Consider the following 14,950-nt stretch of genomic DNA (forward strand, 5'->3'; position numbering starts at 1 on the left):
CGTTTAGTGCGGTGCACATCTCTCCCATCACCCTCCCCCTCGGGACGCTGGACGGGCGGTCGTTGGCGCCACGACCACTAGTCCTCTCGGTCGGCGTAAAATGGCTATCCTGTATACGCAACAACGCAACAACCTGAAACGTCTCTTGAAACCTTGTAAAACAAGATCAACCTTCAATACAGTCGAGTCGTGTATATTTTACGACTCAAAATCGAACGTTAAAATTGCTTCAGACCAGAAATAGACTGGAATAGAAGGGTATTAGTCAGAAATAATCCTAACTCGACCTATTACCAACGTTTACAATTGCAAATTGTATTGGTAATGTATTTGTAAATTAGAAAAAACTGTGACAAAAATGTAACAAACAAAAAGTAATTCCGCATATAATAACAGCTTAAATATATTATTGTTACACATGTTATTATGCTACCATTCAATTCTAATTTTAATTCGTGCTCTACGAGCAAAATGACTGTCTATTACAATTTCAACAAAAGGTTGGCTGAGACTGCTAAATCCCTCACCTTAACACTGAACGCAGTTGGCATTGCGATAATGACATGCTACAAAGTCAGATAGTAATCTTTATTGTCGGTTTCGACCACGTTTTAGTACGAAAATGGTCGTCTTCGCCATTAAATTTAAACGTAAGTGAAACCTTTTTCTAGGACGCTACATGCAGGTAGACCAAGCATTATCCGTTGGCATTGGCGATTAGTCAGTACCGACAGCTTTACGGCCATTGTTTGGAATATGTTTTAGCATACAGCGCTATGAAAGAACAGAATAAGTTATTAATAACTAAGTATAGAAATTGATTATGTTATTAAGTTAAAAATTTCATGACAGCAGGTAATTTGGTACGCAGCGGCTTGGCTCTGCTCCTGGCATTGCTGAAGTCCATAGGCGACGGTAACCACTCACTATCAGGTGGGCCGTATGCTCATCGGCCTACAAGGGCAATAAAAAAAAGACAGTAGCAAAAATTCACGGTTTATTTTCATGAGATTAAAAAAGGGCTTTAATAATAATAATCTTTTTCGCTCTCAATATAAAACTCTATATAAAAGCCAAGGCTACGACTGTCTGCTGTCGACTGATAGTGGATGTAATTGGTTCGAACGTGCACCTCAGAACTGCGTCGTATGTATCGAGTTGGGCCGATAATGATCTACTTGAGCTTTTGTCTGTCTCGATTACTAAATATTGTACACGAATCTGGGTGAATGTTACCCAGGATTACTGGTGTGGCCTTTGTAGTACTGTAATGTTTATTCATTGCTCGATCTGTGAACCTTCGGACCATCTGATGAACTTAAATTATGAAATGAACGCCGCCAACCTTAACACATAAGATTGCGGCCTGAAATATATACCTAAAAGAATAAAAGTAACAAATAAATTACCTGCTCCGGAGAGATCATCGTAATATTCATCGTCGTCGTCATAGTCTAGTACCGCGTGGAGCTGTGTTTTGCCTCCCGGACTTCCTTGTTCCACTTTGGTGAAGCCGCGCGGTCGATCTGTGGGAGGCTGTCCGCTCGTGCTAACACCAATATTCTTTACTTCATTAGGAGAATGAGTCGAAACTGGTCTGTTTAAAAAGTTGAAATTGTGCACGTTCTGATTCGAATTCCCATCGAACTTACGACTAGAAGAGCTCGGCGTCGAAGCCGGACTGAAGCCTTCCGCGTATCCAGGATTGTATGCGGGAGGTTGACCGTTCTGACCTAATCTTCGCTGTTCATAGTCATAATCCCCTGTGGGATCATGAACATATTGGCCAGTATTATCAAACTGTGTATTCACTTCTTGTACTCGTTGATGGTCTATTTGTATATCTAGCCTCGAATTCTGTTGGTATAACTGTGTGTGCATCTGCGCGCCGTAAGGATTATGAGGCATGCTTGGGTAGCGTGTGTATTGATTTGGCGGTGGCAGATATGTAGAGCCTGCCCGTTTTCTAATCTTAGATCGTTTTTGATTCGAAGGGGGACTGAAGGGTTCATTGCTTCCTTCCTGTGCTGCGTAGTCTGGCTGTTGGCCCTCCGGAGAGTAGAGCAGGTCGTCGAGGTCAACGCGCAGTGGTGATGGTGACGTTGCATCAAGCACTGGCGCCACCGCCTCGGGTGCGGCGAGCGTAAAATTTACCAAAGCCATTGCCTACACGCTCGGCATTGGAACGAAATGTCAACGCTCTATGTCAATACGACAGGCAAGATGATTAAAGTCGCTTGCATAACACCGAGTGGCGTGGGATCGTCTACACCGAACGGGTTTTCATGGTACAACTTTTTAAATCGCACCGATGCCACATACACTCTGCTTTAACACTTTCCGCTCGTGACGTCCGTCTGTAACAATGAAAGGAGTTTTTTTTTTAGTTTTACATCGAGAGTTTTATCTTATGAACACCGAAACTGAACCAGTCGTATCGTATTGTCGTGGCATCGTTTATGGTCGGATTTCCCCCAGTTTCGTGATATCCTTGCCACTTTACAAATGGCATCGATTTGAAAGGCGAATCGTGATTCCATTCGACAAACGACTCGAGTCACTTTGGAGCTAAAACAGGGGAAATCCAACACCAAACTCGAAGGTGTGTTGCTCAAAAGATTTTATCTTATATCAATTGTGATTATGCTCATAATAACAATGATATGAATTACAAATAATAATGACGAGCGTTATTTATGTATTCGCTCTATTATTGCACACCAAAACACAATTTATATTCAAAAAAACAGTCAAAAAGCAGATACATTTGTACAATAGACGGTCTTATCGCTAAAAGCAATCTCTTCCAGAAAACCGTTTAATTTACAGAAATTCTGGAAAATATACTATTATAGCAGGTATGTTGCGGTGTACTAAAGATAATACATTATTATAGAAAATATATACATACAATAAACAGATATACACCGTTTACATATATTATAATATGAAATATATAGCTTACTGAAATTAGAAGGTTCTGATTGTAGCTCACACGCTTTTGTAATACCGTCCAGTGTTTATTTCTGCCGCGAAATAATGATGTTTCCAGTTTGAAGTCAGTTTATAATTTATAATTCTTATGCAATTATAATTCCAATACAATTACAACTGCCATCACAAAGATAGATGAAAGTAATAATGCTGTAGTATCTTTATGCTCCGATGACCACTTAAAACCAGATGATACGCACGGAAAAATGAAACTACTGGTTTGAAGGGTGGGGCAGACATTGTACTGTAGAACTAAGACATGAATAAAAACTAATAGAGAAAATGTACATAAACTCAGTTTAATACTCAAAATGTGTGTGTGTGTATGTGTGTTTACAATAAAAATATTATTTTTTTGTAAATACATTGATAAAGTACATTGTTATTTATCGTTAACATTTAAGTACTTTAGTTATCTAATCTTAAATTAAAATTAAATACTAAATTAATATTAATAATATTAAATAATAAATAATAAAAATAATAATTTAATAACTAAAATATATTATTAAATTACTTATTTCTCCAGATGTATGAGGGCATTGACGTTGTTGATGTCTGTAGTAACCGCTTAAAATCAAGTTGGCCATGAGCTGGTTCAGCCGTATTAGAACTAATCTGCCTAACTACATCAAAAGACAAAAGTTACAACTATAGTCTGTGATCGTCAATCACAACAAAGTCAAGTAAAATCCAACTGAATTAAATGGTGAAAACTTAGAAGATAACATATTATGCCTCTTGCTATCATCGGCCTTAGCATTACAAACATACAGCCACATTTTGAAAACAGTATAACCATATTTTTTTTAAACAAGACATTAATCTAAGGTAATTTCGTGATATTATACGAATTACCAGTTTAAAAACCTGCTTGCTTATATTATTTGTTAGTTTTGTATTTATACTGTTGCCTTATGCCTTTTATAGAGATGGTGAATCACTGGTATTCGACTAATCTTTATTAAAAATAAATATATAAAATTTATTTGTAAAAAAAATGTGAGATTTTTGTCATTGTATGTTTTATTTGGTTCAACATTTAATGTCACAATTATTTGGCACGTTGGTCATCCCTGATCTAAGCAACACTACAATTAATGATTTCCTTGATTTAGCTTGTCACTAGAATTTTTTTTATTGCTTAGATAGGTGAACGAGATCAGAGCCCACCTCGTGTTAAGTGGTTATTGGTGCCCATGGACATCTACAACGTAAATGTGCCACACACCTTGAGATATAAGTTCTAAGATCTCAGTATAGTTACAACGGCTGCCCTACCCTTCAAACCGAAATGAATTATTGCTTCACGGCAGAAATAGGCAGGGCGGTGGTACCTACAAGCGCAGACTCACAAGGCGTCCTACCACCAGTAAATCCCATCACAGTTAGATGATGTTTCTCACACACTGTTTCCCATCACAGTTAGATTACTGACTATATACAAGTTCAGTGCATATTTCTAGGGGATCTGATAACAGCTTAAAATTAAGCGGGTTGCCGATAATCATGTCGGTGCACGGTTTGATAGCGAAAAGTTTCGATCGAAAGTTTAAAAACGTTCGTTATCCGGGGATTCGAGTATAGGGTTATTTTACAGAAAGAAGTTTTCTTTGATACAGCGCGTATCGTGAGGAAGTTTCTCGCTCTGGAGTCCTAACCACTGGTGGCTTGTGTCGTAAACTCGGCAATCAATTTTTTATATAGTGTTTTAAAAAAAATCCATTTTTTTAAATAGATAGTAGATATTTCATATGAATTTAACAAATTTTGTATAAAAAGGAACTAAAAGTAAAATGCCTGCCTATTGATCCTTCTCCACAATTTTAATGTCGGCCTTTATTAATTGGTTTGTGTTACGCTGAAGTTTATAATAATATTATGCACTCAAAAGTCCCAGTTACCGAAACGTGCAAAATCTTGGCCCTTCACTCTAAGAATTTCCACGAAATGTGAACGGAGTACAGATTTAATATTTCCTTAACGACAATTTATGCTAATGCTGCAACATAGTAAAGCAAAGCCGCTTTTGTTCCATACAAATAGGTATAAAGTTAATCAATGCAAAACATGACTTATTTCTTGTTCGAAACATTCAATGTATTTATTAAACATTTGAATGTGTTATGTAAAGTTTAATCTAAATAAATAGTGTTTGTTAGTAGCTGTAACGTTACCGAATTCTATCGACATTACAAGTTGAACGGAGTCAGTTTCCGTTGTATAAAAACTATCCCATCATCCTAGTGCTCGTCAACCCGCGCTTCGCTGTTTGACTCCTCGGCTACGGTTCTTCTGTGAAATATTACCTATTATCTTGCCTTTTAAGAGACTAATCTATACTACAATATAAATCTACAGTGCTTTTTAGGGATGTTCCGTTATAACCACTGAACTATGCATCCGATTGACTTGAAACTTGGTATCCATGTAGAAAATACATGTACTTAATGGATAGGCTAATATTTATATGAGTGTTGGACTCCCTAATAATAATGGCAATAAATAATAATGCTAATTTTAAATGCGCAGCGAAGCGGGCGAGTACGGTTAGTATACATTTTCCAAGCACCAGCCTCAAAATGTTAAAGAAAATGGCTCTTTGAATAAATTTCATTTGTGTGTTATCTATATTTGGCTGTTTTGGTTGACAAGGTTGCCGACCACTACAACGCTGGGCTGTTTCGCCTTAGAAATAGTAGAACGGTGGTATTATACATACCAATTGGTTCCCACGATAATTATGTAAATTTATTAATATCGAGTATTTTTAATTTGTTCTACATGTGTGTATCCTTTCATTTAAATAGGGAAATACGATATTCGGTACCTTTAATTTTTAGTGTTTTGGAGTATGTCAATATTTAAAAAAAATATGTAATACACAAACGAATCTAAGCCTTGAGGCGACAGTGATTACAGTCGAATTTCGTTCACTGGCCGAACTAGTTCTTACAACACGATCGACCATCTGCTAAGATATGCACGATTATTTGTCACTTACTTTCCTGACGCAACTCCATTTTTTTTTCCTACCTAAGCTGATAGCCTTGAGAGGCTATATCAGCGAAACCTTAACTAGTAGGTGAGCTCACGGGGCTCAAACCTGCCGACGTTGCTAACACGAACCCTAGCAAGAGCCATGCTTCGCAGAATCTACCACGGGATCGGAAAAGCCACCCACTGAGAAGATCCGGCGAGAAACTCAGTGGGCTGTGTCTGAGGGTTAACTTACTCGTCGAGCCCTTTGTCGCAAGCGACGGGTTCGATGTGAACGGTGACCGGTGCTTGAGGTACCTAAAAGCACCGTTAGTGGATCGCGAGGATCCGAAATGACCGTAACTCCACTCGCGCGGTCTACAATTTATATATTTATATTGCGTGGGCAAAAACCCGTTCGAATCGCTTCCATGCCGAATTACGTCACAATCGGTTCATTGATTTCGGCGCGAAAACGTACCAGACAGATACTGTAGATCTGCTGAGTATTTGTATATGACAACGATCGCAAGATATGAATTTCAAAATGTTTTTAATATATTTAGTATTTGTTACAGGTGTAGCTCGTTTAATAAGAAACTAAATATATATTATATATATATATATATATATATAAGGCCCCGAAAACGGTTACCAATTAGTCTCAGGATAATCATAATCAGAATATTATATTTTGAATAGTAATGAAGCTTATTTAAATGCCTATGACTCACTGAATGCTATAAAGGAATATAGCAATCATATAAATGCTATTATAACTATCACATAGTGCACGCAAGCAGGTTTTTAAAGTGGTAATTTGTATAATAACATGAAATTGCCTAACACAGATGTTTTATTTCAATAATTATTAATTATTGTTTTTTATTTTTTTTTTATTGCTTAGATGGATGGATGAGCTCACGGCCCACCTGCTGTTGAGTATTTACCGAAGCCCATAGACATCTACAACGTAAATTCCGCCACCCACCTTGAGACATGAGTTGTAAGGGCTCACTTTTAATAGTACAATACAGTACAGTAACTTTGTTTATATTAATATAGAAGGAAAGCTCATTGAAATGAGGCTTGAAAAGCCTAATATGGGTCACCCACAAACTGCATGTTTTCAACGAAGCTTAAAGACATCAAAACGTGAAAGATATTGCCGGTTTCAAGTGATGAGGTCGTAATCTCGATTGCATTGTAATAAAGCCTGTTCCACACTTTAAATCGTAATGCATAACCGCTTCTCAGCAGATATAAGCAGAAAAGCAGGCCTATGTTTGCAACCATACGTATTTTCACGGATCTACAAATTGACTTGTAATTTATTGATCAAAGAGTGACATAAGCAACTCTTTATTCCGAAAATTTGTTTATTTCCTCGTTAAATCAAAATTTGCCCGCCACGACTTGTCGAAGTCATAAGCTAGAGATTTTATTATGATTAAATATGACTGTTTTCAGTTATTCATCAGAAGACCTATTGGGGTACACACACTTTGTTTTTTGAATCTAAAAATGTATATTAGTTTTTTTTGTCTAAATCGATAGTTTTAACATGCACAAATTAACAGAAGGACTCTAATTTTTATGTGTGTGGGGGGCACTGGGGCATATGTTTCCTCCTATTTTCTTCATTGCTTTCCGGTCAGCTGTTACTCTCGTCCAGTAATGTTAAAAAGTCCTCCCATCTTTTTATCGATTTCAACTTCTGTTGCCATTTCTCAGATATATGTGTGTCACTCTTTCCTTTGATTTTTCTTTGCTACAGCGAAACAAGTGGCTAGTAAACTACTTTCCAATTGGTAAATACACATTAGAACATCAATCACTTTTATTCTCTGTATGTAATATTGATGTTTCTGATTTTGTCTTTTAGTTTTACTTCCAAGATGTCCCATCATTTGGCATTTTCTAAATTTGTCTCTGTGATGCTTTATCAGTAACCATAACCCAACAGTAAATTATATAGGGGAGGACATAGGTGTCAAAAGTATTTTTCCTAATATTCGAATATTTTTTTGGTTTTCACTCATTCTTTCAGAGATCACCGCCAGGTAAGAACCCCGTAAGCTCACCTACTCACCCGGTGAATATATTATGACCCTTGAGGTTACTAGAATAGTTAGGAAAAAATAAAACAAAAAAAGGACCATATTTAGATCCCCCCTCAATTTCTATCGTGACTCCGTATTTTACAACTAAAATAAAAGTTCTGTTGTAAACTCAAAAGCTTTTAAAAATCATCGATCAAAAGATACTTTTTTATTTAGCATGTGCTGCACACGTATGTGAACTTGTACAAAAAAAAATATGTTTATTTGTTTCATCTTATGGTCTCGCGATCGAGGGTCATTAGCATAACGCGGAGCATCACAGTATTAACCGGAACTCGAATTAGTAAGGTTTTCTTCTATTTACTTGGTTGATTGGTTAATGAGAAATTGGATCTGAGGTACAGCACAATCAACTGACATCCGACGGACTATATTATAGTGAATCGCAATCTACATGCTAGATGAACTTAAGCCCATAACCGAAATACCCCTAAATAAAATGTTTATTGGCATATTAATAACTCTAGGTGTATATCCGTCCCTACATGTAAGCTACCAGCCGATAGGAACTTTGCTTATACGTAGTATATGCCTAAAGGATTGTTCACCTAATTCGTAGAACTAGTGGTCCGGTAGTCGAAATTCGACTATAATTAATTTAAATTATAAGTTTGTCCACTGCTATAATTCTTTTGTCAGACTATTATACTTCTATAATCACAGATTACGCCAAGACTACACTTTAGACAAATATCAATTAAGACAAACCATATGTAATTAATCTATTCTCAATTTGACCATAGGCTATAAGCAATAAGAAAAGTTTGAAATATACAAATAATACCTATGCATGCGTGTGTGTCAAATACATGGTAGTGTGTGTAATGTTTTTTATTGATTTAACGTATTTCTTATGTATAATAAAAAAAAATTTACATTCTGTACTCCTTCACTATATTCTCTATAAGTGTGGGTAATTTCATACTCCTCCGTCCGCGCAATTTTCGTATAAAAGGGGTACATTTTTGCTTCACGTATTTATTTAAAGATATGTCCCCAAGTTAGGGCTATAGTACTAGACCTAGATCCTTTGGGAGCCCAGTGCTTACTATCAAACGGATTTGTTCAAAGTTCGAAATCAAATTACATAATGTAAACGGTTTGCGCTAAATCTTTACAAGCCCACGTCTGGCGACCTTGCCGGCCACAATTCGAGCAGTCCAATGGAATGTAAGTGGCCGTGAATGCGTATCAGTTGCTCCAATTTTTTTTTACTTATAAAATATAAATGTAAATACATAAAGGATTCCGTAATAGGTCGTTATTTATGATTTTTTTAATTTAACTAATTTATGACTATAATAAAATCTTATCGTGGGCATTGATGGTATTGTCGATTATTTACGATTTCGATGTTATTTAGTAAAATATTCATCAGTACTGGGCAAGTGTTATGTATCTTAATACCAAAATCAGACATATTTTGTTGAATAACGATTAATTTTGATATTGTTCACCGACTTTTCGCACTTCTGTTAATTCTTAACAAATTAGATGAAAATATACTTAGAAGTTTTTAAATTTGGAATAGGAGAAAATTAACGAAATCATCGAGATTTTAATTTGAAAATACAAAATCGTTTTAAGTGTCCGATCTCGGATGACATATAACTTTACATTTCATTTCATGCAGGGCTGTCCAAATTACATACCTTTGCGGGCTAATTAAATTTACCACAAGAGCTAAAAGGCCGCAGAAAACACAATTATCAAAAAAAAAATACTTTCCAGACAAAAATATTTTCATAAAAACAATAGTAAAAGATAGCTTCACTTTTAAATGATGTCACGGGAATGGAATTTTACAAGATTAAAATAAATTATACCAAATATTGATTATATGTTTGTATAAGAATTCTATACTCCAAACTATGTATTCATATCTAAAACTATTCTCTGACGAAAACAAGCCGCGGGCCGCTTTTCTGGACTGCCCTGATTTAGAGTATAGCATACTATATGGTAGAGAGTAAATTATAGTATATTCCGGTCACCGTCCTCATCGAACCCGTCGCTTGCGACGAAGGGCTCGACGAGCGAATTAACCCACAGACACAGCCCACTGAGTTTCTCATCGGATCTTCTCAGTGGATCGCGTTTCCGATCCGGTGGTAGATTCTGCGAAGCACTGCTCTTGCCAGGGCCAGTGCTAGCAGCACTCCGGTTTGAGCCCCGTGAGCTCACCTACACGTTAGGGCGAAGCTGAAATAAAAACAATATATCCTAATTCCATAGTTTTAGAAAGCTGATTCTTTATAGAATTTTACGAGTTTATTACTAATTAAGTTTCCATTTTTTTGCTGACTTATCAAATGTCAAGTAACCAATCAGATATTATTTTCAAAAAGAAATATTTTGGTGTTTAAATGAACTTATTATATTACACCGAAATCTAAACAAAAAGTATTACTTAATTTAAGCCGACCTTTACAGACGCTATTTAAGAGTCACATTACCACCGCTACGGAATGTAGTTTTACCACTGAAAAGAATCGTAAATCTTAATTTAATATATAAAAGAACGTTTCAGTACATTAAACCAACTTAAGTTACTTAGTTGGCTACTGGAATAAAAGATAAGATCAACTCGAGTAATATTCAATTTATTTGAAACAATTATAATATTAAATCAGTTTATATTCCGGAACACTGTATAACAAAGCGCAGCCGCTCATACAATACCGTATTATCTAATAGTTGGCTGCAACTTTAAATACACTATTTATGTTTATGTTTTATAATATGAATACGTATAAATGAATACTCTAACACTAATATTATATAAAAGGTTCATGTATTGAATTTCACTTTCAATGATCGCCCTGTTGCCATGATCGCGGGTAAGCTGAAGACCGCAGATAGAATGTTAGGACTAGAAAAATCTGTTTTTTTTTATGCTTCGATTCGTGGACGAGCTCACAGCCCACCTGGTGTTAAGTGGTTACTGGAGCATATAGACATTTACAACGTAAATGCGCCACCCACCTTGATATATAAGTTCTAAGGTCTCAAGTATAGTTACAATGGCTGTCCCACCCTTCAAGCCGAAACGCATTACTGCTTCACGGCATAAATAGGCTGGGTGATGGTACCTACCCGTGCGGACTCACAAAAGTCCTACCTCCAGTCATTACGCAAATTATAATTTTGTTTTATCTCCACGCATCAGACAGTAAAATATTCATGTCGTCAATTACGTGTCGCGATATAAGTCTGCGTGGGTAGATATTACATAGATTTATTAAACGTTTGTATTTGTATTTTTAAACGTCATTTTAAATAAGGATTTTGTTGTAAAAATGTTGTGTTTCGAAATTCGGTAATTCAGTTACATCTACGAATTATAATTGTTTTTTTTAAAGCGATCAAAAACTCTTTTGCACTCGAATCATTCAAAGTCAATCGAATAACTGAGATGAGATTATCCCCTAATAATATTATGACTTACGTCTACAACTTGCCAAATCCTCTAAAGCTCTAGAAAATATGTACTATCATTGTAGTGCGCGCAAGTATGTAATAAAACTCGAAAAATCTTCAAAAATAAAATAATATCTATTATTAGGTATCATCATTATCCTGCCCTTCTCCCAGTCACCTGGGATCGGCGCAACATGTTTTCTCCTTCCATACTCTTCTATCATATACCATTTCTTCGCTCACTCCTCTCTTACCCATATCGTCTTTCACACAATCTATCCATTTCTTCTTAGGTCTACCTCTTCCTCTATATCCTTCCACATTCATAGTTAACCCTCTCTTACCAACCTCATTTTCATTTCGTCTCATCACATGTCCATACCATCCCAAACGCGCACTCCTCAGCTTCTCTGTCACAGGTGCCACTTTCAGACTTCCTCTAACATATTCATTCCGTATTCTATCCATTTTCGTTACTCCACACATCCATCGCAACATTCGCATCTCTGCTGCATGCAATCGCCTTTAGGTATATGGATTAATTTCAGAATTTTGGTTATGTTCATAAAGCTTATATGGTTGACAGAAGCGTAATTGCTAAAGCATCAAAGTCTCTACCTGTCAGCTGTGAACAGCACCACCATCGAAACAAGTACGTTAATGACTACAACATCCGTTTGCGACGATGGGGTTCAATCGAAATCGTACGACCGTAGACTACATCCACAGCCTTCATTAAAACTTCGAATTTCACAGTACTTTTTTAACACAATTCCTTCAGTCTACTTTGAATAACAAATTTTGGACGAAGTCTGGGTGGTTGTTGGATTCTTTCAGAATATTTTTTAGATTTTGAGTGAACCCTAATTTGGAGCTAATTTATTTTTATTTCTTGTTGGTTTCTATCAATTTTAATACTTTATGAGATAGAACATCTCATGATCATCGGTCTGCATAATGGTTATAGCCACAAAGAGTCAGAATTTTTAAATAATTTACTAATTTGACTTGGTCACGTGGATAAACTGGTTTACACTAATTAAATTTTTAAGTTTTAAGATCGAAAATTTGAGTTTAAAACATAACAATACCTTAATATCGCTGCATTTCACCACAAAATCTCCATAACTGTGCATATTTAGTTGACTTATTAGCATGTTTGGATTATAAAGCTGTTGATGAAACACGCTAATCGATTTTACGTCATTTGCGAAAAAAGAAACAGGCTGAGGCGCTTAGGTAAGCGAATAATTTGAAACGTACTCAAGACGCCAAATTTAATGAGGTATATTCCTGTAGGAAGATCTCCAAATTCACAGAGAACAAATGTGTAGCTTAATCCAGGATTTAAAACCATTGAGTTACCTATGAAAATTAAAAAGTGACTAGTACTTTGGACCCTGAATATTAATCCGTGATATCTGCCCTTTTACACAATAAACTGTAAATACATAAAAGAAATCGAGAAAGAGAAAGAGATAATTAAATAAATAAATATTTACTAACAATCACGCCACGTTAACTGGTCCCGTGCTAAGTTCGTAAAGAACTTGTGTTACAGGTACCAGATAACAAAAATAAATGTAAGATTTTTATTATACACATACATGTATTTAATATTTAATATATATCCATAGCCCTGGAAAAAACATATATATTTATCACACAAATATCTTCCCTTGGCGGGATTCGAACCCGTGACCCCCTTGTGTAGTGACCATGTCACTTACCACTAAACCAGACGGCCGTAGAAACGAGAACGAGAGAGATGATTTTTTTTAATATTGTCTCAGGCATATGGTGTTAAGGAAAAAAGAGCTTCAATGTTTTGATAAAATAAAACTACTGAACCTACCTATATATTACCAGATAACATTTTATTATTCAATTCAGATAATTAACAGTACTTACAACAGTTGTGAATAAGTCATCTACGAACAAAGGCCAAGAAACATAAAAGTCAGTGTTTTTGTTTCAATAAAGTTCAACGTGTTCGTAACCTTATCAAATTTCTATTACCATTCTAATGTTGTTAATGCTCACTGCACTAGATTTATTACGACTCGGAGTGATTAGCACTTCGATCATCGCAATACCATAAACGTTGATATACTAATGGCGCATTAAGAGAGCCATAAAGCGTTATTTCCACATGAGTTTTTAGACCCGATCTGACCTGCTTCTGTCAATCACAGATCTGGTTTCGTAATGTGGATGAATAAATTCATAGTTATCTTGATCGTTAGCTAAAGAAGTATACGTAAATCTAAAAATTGTTGTAAGTTCAAAAACTGTTTGAAGTTAAGCGGCTACTGAAGTCCCCGGACGTCACTAGGAAACAAAAACTCAATTATCTTGCAATACTGTTTGACTTAGCCTTGAAAAAGGAAAGCATGATTGTTTCATGGTAGAAATGAATTAAAAGATAGCTACATGTGTAGACTAACAAAGTACACCCACTATGCATACTAGACTTTAGGCAAAGAATAAGGGAGCAGTAACTCGAGACTAAAGCATTTTAGTATCTTCTAATAACCTAATAATAGTACGGATTATTTTCATTAAAATCTTCAGCAAATATTTCATCCCCCACTGCAAAAATATATCTGCGCTACTTCTATGGAATGTAATATGTAGATAGAACTGTAAACACACCGGGCTGAGCTATTGACCATAAATGTTTCAAAATGGTCGCTTTTTCAAAGTCTAGAAATCAATTATTGTATTCAATTTAAAATACACCGTTTGATACCCCTAAACATTTCGCGAGTTAGTCTAATTGGCTGTGTAATTATTATTATATGAATATGTATATTGAAATTGTTAATTTTTGGCTTGAAAATTGAGAAAAAACACCCTTTTTTGTAAATAACTCAATAATGCTTTATCTGAAAAAAAAAAAAAAAACTTACTACAAATTACTTATTCCCGTGTCAACGACTTGACAAGGCCACCCGGAAAAATGTACACGTAACGATATATGTATTATTCTCCCCAATTAAAACTCGTTTTAACTGATTGCGGACTTTCGATTTGAGGTCGTTGATAAGAAAAAAATGTATCGTTTTTCCGGGTACGGCAAAAAAAATTAAAGCACTGTCTTGCTCTGTTGTATCAAATATTCATGTCAAGCGATTTTTATAAAATAACTGGAAAAACCTAATTTCACAAATGAACCAAATTTTATTTTCAAATCACCGAATGATAAAATTTCAGTTTTATTATCATTTGCAATATGTATCTGATTGAATATAATAGGTGATTTGAAATGTTCAATGTCAAAATTAGTAACAGGATTGTTACAAAAAAAAAACAGTATTCCATAATATTGTTTATTTTACAATATCATTTGTAACATTCCGAATAAAACGAAATTAATTGTTTTATCGTTTACCGTGGAACGACACCTTTAATTCGGTATTTGCGCTTAAACA

At 35.5% G+C, this 14,950-nt stretch overlaps 1 protein-coding gene and 1 long non-coding RNA gene across 2 annotated transcripts in view; both read right to left on the reverse strand.

Annotated features, from left to right (window-relative positions):
• LOC134201184 (uncharacterized) overlaps nucleotides 1-12,033 on the reverse strand; it is a 69,327-nt gene extending 57,294 nt beyond the window's left edge. Inside the window, exon 1 of the long non-coding RNA XR_009976394.1 lies at nucleotides 11,695-12,033. This is a non-coding gene — a long non-coding RNA (uncharacterized LOC134201184). The remainder of the gene's footprint in view (nucleotides 1-11,694) is intronic.
• LOC101743559 (protein spaetzle 3) overlaps nucleotides 1-14,950 on the reverse strand; it is a 49,076-nt gene that overhangs the window by 30,954 nt on the left and 3,172 nt on the right. The window contains exon 2 of the mRNA XM_012695233.3: nucleotides 1,410-2,357. Coding sequence (XP_012550687.1) covers nucleotides 1,410-2,163 — 754 coding nt within the window. The 5' untranslated portion in view covers nucleotides 2,164-2,357. The remainder of the gene's footprint in view (nucleotides 1-1,409; nucleotides 2,358-14,950) is intronic.

This window comes from Bombyx mori, chromosome 3 (assembly GCF_030269925.1).
Source record: "Bombyx mori chromosome 3, ASM3026992v2".
Taxonomy (NCBI): domain Eukaryota; kingdom Metazoa; phylum Arthropoda; class Insecta; order Lepidoptera; family Bombycidae; genus Bombyx; species Bombyx mori.